Raw genomic sequence first — 6,848 nt, forward strand, 5'->3', positions numbered from 1 at the left:
GTGTATATAAAAATAGAGCTTCTGAGTAATTCCAACAGGGTGTGTTAAGTAAGTGTATATATATATATATATATATATAAAAAATAGAGCTTCTAAGTAATTCCAACAGGTTTGTTAAGTAAATGTGTATACAAGTGAATTATGTCCTTTTAAATTAACTCAGAAATTCCTTTTGGAAAACATTATAATGTCACAGTTATTTTGGATAAATTTTTAACTGCTCTGCTGTCTATATATGTTTTTATATTATATGTTAATTAGATTAAGTTAATGTTTTTCAATATGTACTGTAATTTTTGATTGAAGATTATACATATATTATACATGGTGTAATATACAGTAGTTATTAATTTTTTTTCACCAGGTAACTGATTTATGTGGGGACAATTTCATTTAAATTGTATGATATGTAAGTAAAAAGGTAAATTGGAATTTAGCTATGGTATTACCTGAAGAAGATTTTAGAATGAAATCTATGAATAGCTAACTTATGAATTAATCTTTTGGTGCTCAGCAGGGTGCACTCGTTACTCAAAGGCAAGAATTGCACCATTGAATTAAGAATTGCATAGAAAATAAACTTTGAGTTATCCTTCTATGTATTTTTAAAAATACTTTCATGTTGAAATTCATTTGGCAAAAAGTTTTATTTATTCAATTTTATAGATAAAATAATTTAAAAATCATAAATTTTGATTTTGGGTGGATTTCAGCATGCTCTGAACAACAACATTTATTAATATCTGAGGTTAAGACAGCATTCGTAGTCTTCTAGGTGAAGAGTCAAGATAGTTACGAACAAAATGGTGGCAAATTGAATATTATTTCTTCAATACTAGTGTAGTTTTATCAAGATTAGTCAGTCATGGTTCCTCAACCTTAGTTGTTATGGTGTTATATAAAATATCTGTATCTCAACTTCAAGAAGTCGTAGGCTATTGATCTAAATGTGTAACAAAAGCTAATGTCTTCCAGTTCAGAGGAGACTTGAATAGATATCTCAGCAAAGCGATAAATGCTTAACTTTGTGGTATGCTGTGAGGAAAAAATATATTTATAACAATTTCTGCCATTTATTTAAAGCCTTTTGAAAAGTTTTCGTTATTTTAATTATAATTTTGCAATATGATAGAACTTAAGAGTGAATATAAAGAAGGTATACAAAATGTCAAGAACACTATCTACTACATCTGGTGCCGATGAGGCCTTTCCACCAGTACCAGGGCTCTTTAGACCTCCTTGGATATGACAGACATAATAGTGGTTGAGATGCTATTTATATTATCAGATTGTATGAACAACAGCTGTTATACTGTAAACTATATTGAGTTTTATATGAATTATTTACAGAATTAGGGTAAGTATTAATAACATAATATAACCTATAAAAAAAAAATTAGTGTGTCACGTCACATAATGCTTGATTTCTCGAAATAGAAAGGTTCATAAAAGCCAAAGAGCATTTATCCTGTTAGAATAGTTCGATTACTGTCTGCCCATTATGATTTTAGTGATGGGGTGCAAGGGGGCTGTGAAGGGGAGGGCGCCATGAAACTTTGTAAGTGTTGTGAGTGTTGGTATAATAAGTTGGCATCACCTAGATTAGAGCCAAGTGCATAGAATTTATCATGAAAGTAAAAATATTGATTGAGTTTTAAACTTAAATCTTTTCTGAGTTAAGCTATTTTCTGTTATATCACCAATGTTTTTAATCAACAGAGACTCTAAATTAAGAAATCAACAAATATTTTTCCAGTTTTGTTGTCAATACATTTCATTTCATACTTTCAGTACATAGACTAACAACAATATTCGGTTATACTTTTGTTGGTAAGTGACATGACATAAAAGTCATTGTTAGAAATGTAGTGTTGCGAAAACGCACTTGATTTTCTATATATTAAAAGTTGTTAATCTAACTGATTTTTACCAATATTATTCTATGAATACACCATGAATTCATTTCTTGAATGATCTTAATTCTAATTTGCTCACAAAGGAATTTACCAAGGTTTGACTGCACTTTTCTGCCTCTTTGTTGGTCAAGCTTGATTTAGCAACATTTACTTATTTCAGTTAGCTGATGTTAGGGTATACTATGGGGTGGGGGTGGTAGTACTTGCCCCGTCATTTTTGACGAGCTGTACGCCAGTAGTATTTAATACCTGTTATTAATTATTTTTTATGTGAATTATTATTTAGAAGATGTGTGCTTTTGAAAATATCAAGCTTCTTTGCACACACAAGACCTTGTTTATATGAAGCCTTATTAGTCTAAATATGTACTTTAATGGGCAAAGAAAATTAAATAAATTAAAAAAATCAGTAAATAAAAGAATATAAAATGGGTTTAAAACTTTTTAAAAGTATTAGATGTAACATTCTGATAATTAGTAAAAAAGTCAGCTTGCTTATAATTTAGGTATGATTAGTGTTTTTCAAATCAAAACAGAAACAAAATTTACAGTTTAATATATATTTATTGGAAAGCTTTAAATGAATGTATTTGAATGAGTACATTGAAATCTAAAACAAAGGTAAGAATTTTTAATTATTTCTTAAAAACGTCATAAATTTTTGATTTTGCAAATCTGAGAGTTCTTACAAATATCACATAAAAATAAGAGATTCTGTTTTACACAGAAGCTACATAATCTGTATAAAAGAAGCTTCATAATCTGTATAAAGTTCATACAGAAGCTACATAATCTGTATAAAGTTCATAGAGAAGCTACATAATCTGTATAAAGTTCATAGAGAAGCTACATAATCTGTATAAAGTTCATAGAGAAGCTACATAATCTGTATAAAGTTCATACAGAAGCTACATAATCTGTATAAAGTTCATACAGAAGCTACATAATCTGTATAAAGTTCATACAGAAGCTACATAATCTGTATAAAGTTCATACAGAAGCTTCATAATCTGTATAAAGTTCATACAGAAGCTTCATAATCTGTATAAAGTTCATACAGAAGCTACATAATCTGTATAAAGTTCATAGAGAAGCTACATAATCTGTATAAAGTTCATAGAGAAGCTACATAATCTGTATAAAGTTCATAGAGAAGCTACATAATCTGTATAAAGTTCATACAGAAGCTACATAATCTGTATAAAGTTCATACAGAAGCTACATAATCTGTATAAAGTTCATACAGAAGCTACATAATCTGTATAAAGTTCATACAGAAGCTTCATAATCTGTATAAAGTTCATACAGAAGCTTCATAATCTGTATAAAGTTCATACAGAAGCTACATAATCTGTATAAAGTTCATACAGAAGCTTCATAACCTGTATAAAATTCATACAGAAGCTTCATAACCTGTATAAAATTCATACAGAAGCTACATAACCTGTATAAAGTTAACAGAAGGTACATAATCCATATAAAGTTCATTTCAAGTTTCAGCCAGTGTTAAAAATAATTTTTTTAAATGAGATAAGACAAACTTTTGTGTGACAGATGTATTGTAATCGAAGCATCCAGGCATTTAAGGGTTGAAAAAGGGATGTTTGAATAAGACACAGTTGATTAAAATAACCTGGTCAATATATCAGATTGAGCATTGGAAAAAAAAGTACACTTGAAAGTATTAATATCAAATTTGGTGATTTACAATCATTCTTAATATTTTTTTAACATTTCCATGTGAGGTTTTTGAGATAATAAAATATACAGTTTTCACCATCTGTGATTGAAACAAAATGTTCTAAGTATGAATGATGAACTAAGATTTAAAGGGGTACTATTAGATTGTGCTAAAATGCTTCTGGGTGTAGATTTGGGGGTTAAACTTTTCATGCAAAATATCAATACAAATGTAGTTTGATCATAAGGTTGAAAGTTATAACTTGTGTAATCTGTGAATGAAAATCACAAATTTAAGATGTATCATAAAAATGTTTTAAATGCAACTGAATGTTGGGGTTGTCAGTGTTGGCTTAGTTTTATAAGTTTGGATCCTTAATCATATTTTTTTTTAGATTTTTCTATTAAACTCTTTCAAATGGTATAAAATGTCTGAAGTACAACCATAACCTAATATACTGTTTTTTTTTGTAGTTATGACTCTATCAAAACATGGTTATTGGAAGGAAATTCCACAAGACAGCTTGGTGCTGGAAAGCACATGTTGGCAGCAGCTGAAGCAGGTAAGAAAATCCTGTTCTTTTTTAAGCTTCATTAATGTAGATTTTATTTTTCAGAAAATGAGAAACTTAAAACAATTTCATGTTTGTTGTTTCATTTTCTTTTGAGTTGAAAGACATAAAACTCTATAGATTCACATGAACACTTGTAATAATGTTGTAATAAATTACAACTTCTTCAGTAATAAGCCTAGTGTGTAGAGAATAAAGTAATCTAATTGACCAGCTTGGTTGTAATGGTAAAAACCTGGCATATTAGGTTGTATAAAAAACTTAATATTTTGCACAAATATAGAGACTTTTATGTTTATTACTTGTATACCTCAAGCTAGGTCATCAATAAATATTTATAATTTTTCCTCGGTAGCATGTCATAGTTGAAATAAGTGCTAATTTTATCCCTTCATAACTAGTTTAGAATATATCTGCAGTAATAATGGTTGGAGACGGATTGAATGGGTAATGAAGGAAAACTTTAATATAAGTTTAACATAACAGCAAATGTACAACGTTTCGACATGGTTTTGTCATCATCAGGTACAAGTAATTTACACTGACACAGATATATGTATATATACAGTATGGAACAAGTATGGATGGATTAAAACAAGTTAAAGATCTATTATGACGCATTTCCACTTTCCTCAGGAGTAACATTGACATGTGACTCAGCAAACCCTTTCACACGTGACAAATAGCACGTTTAATTAGATTTGCTTGTGTACTAACTCGTGTACGTGTGACCACATGCGTCAAATGGAAAGGATCGTTTACAACATTCTCTGTTAATATATATTCCTATACATTGAAGAAACGAAAAAGACCACGAACAATCACGATTCAGAAGTATAATAGATGTAAAACACATGATAATAAAATCTGTTCTATCATAATAGAGAAGACTGTGAGATGAAATGGAATAATTGTAAAATAATAGGATATGAACCACACACAAGACAGTTAAAAGAAGTCTTCTACATCCACCTAATTGATAATACATTTAGTCAACTTAGCATAGAAATCGGTAAGACTTGGATACCCCCCCTGTTGAAAACATTCAAATAGTTACTTGATTAAAATTTATAATGGAGGAAACCCCCAGTCAAGACTTTCTGTCAAGAATACCCAGAATTCAATCCCAGCCACTACCATCAAAGAAATAGTCACTCACAGGATTTTTCTGAAACAGCAGTAGATTAGCAGCTAAAACACAGGATAAAAACTAGTTTACTATGTAGTTATAAAAAATTAAGTAAAATTAGTTGCTAATAAATAATTAAATTTAGGTGATCGTATAGTGACCTCTACATATAATGTTCTCCTTTGCTTAAGAAGGAGGCCACCTCTCTCTTACTTCCATTCTATCTTTTTATTTCGAGTTTGAAATCCTCATGGTATGCGGTTCTATAAGAAATCAACATTTTTAGCTATAGAATGTAATTAAATAGAAGTATCTTCTCACTTCCAATTATATCAAAATGAATAATCTTGGCAGCTGTCACTGGTCAGTAGTTGTTTTGCTGTATATCTGTAAGCCTTGTATTGGTACTCAACCTCTTGCTGACTTAAAGTATGACTTGGTGAAAAAGACTTACAGAATTACATTCACTAATGTTGAAAGAAGTCATTTGATGAACTACATAGCTCTCTGTATAGGGGTAAAGATTGGAATTAAATTCTAATTGTAAAATATAAAAATGTAGATTATTATGTTGGCATAAATCACCGACAATTAATTTTATAAAAGAAAAGTATGTGAAGTTTCTTAGTTGTACGTTTTCTTGGGTAATTTTTATCGAAGTATAAAGTACTTTTGAGCATTGTCAAGTCATGTTCTATCTGTTATTTTCAGTAACTAATCTCCGTATGGGTTCAGTAGATTTGACCTATCTTGCAACCATCATAAAAAAATTAGGAAATAAATATAAATTATGCCTGTTTCATTCTAGAATGAACACAGATTATAACACAAAAACATAAATGTTTAGACTAAATAGCTTAAATCTCAATATTATACATTTATATTTATTATTTTTATTTTATTGACCTTTCAGCCGTGCCTGTATAACAATTGAGAACTTACAATGATGTGGCTCACGTGCACTCATGTTACCATATCAAATAACATAAAACTTACCTATGGTCTATAAAAAGTAACTTGTCTTGGCTCTGTTTAAGTAGACTAGTATTTTATAAAATACAGTCAAATTTCAATTATTATACATTATATATGTATATAGATTATTGCTATTTTGAAATAATTTCTCAAACTTATTTTTTCATAAAACATAGAACAGTAACTAAAGATGTAAAGCAAACAATTATCTCTTCTGGTTACGACCTTTGTACTAGGTTTCTGCTTGACGTAGGTTGCCAAGCCTTTAAAAAAATTGCATGTGGAGGATATCAAACAAAATATTTTGTTTAGGTTTTATATATACATTTGAATAACTAAAAAAAATCATAAATTACTACATTAATACCATAGAATTGAACTATAATTTATCAAGCTTATTAACTAAGATGTATTTTAGTCTAAAAAAAATATGAAATATTAAGCAGACTAAAATATTGCTTCAAAAAAAAGAAATGGCACCAAGTTTGTTAAAATGGCTGAGAAAGCCACTACGGGAACATTCCGAGCTTCCGATTGGTTATTCATGTCATACATAGAAGTAAGTGTATATAAGGA

General features: G+C 29.2%; 1 protein-coding gene across 1 annotated transcript in view; it reads left to right on the forward strand.

Moving 5' to 3' along the window:
- LOC106475643 (mitochondrial folate transporter/carrier-like) overlaps positions 1-6,848 on the forward strand; it is a gene marked incomplete at its 3' end in the record, with an annotated part of 13,233 nt that overhangs the window by 4,372 nt on the left and 2,013 nt on the right. Inside the window, exon 3 of the mRNA XM_013936323.2 lies at positions 4,071-4,159. Within this exon, the coding sequence (XP_013791777.1) occupies positions 4,071-4,159 (89 nt within the window). The remainder of the gene's footprint in view (positions 1-4,070; positions 4,160-6,848) is intronic.

The sequence above is a fragment of the Limulus polyphemus genome, unplaced genomic scaffold (assembly GCF_000517525.1).
Source record: "Limulus polyphemus unplaced genomic scaffold, Limulus_polyphemus-2.1.2 Scaffold8914, whole genome shotgun sequence".
Taxonomy (NCBI): Eukaryota; Metazoa; Arthropoda; class Merostomata; order Xiphosura; family Limulidae; genus Limulus; species Limulus polyphemus.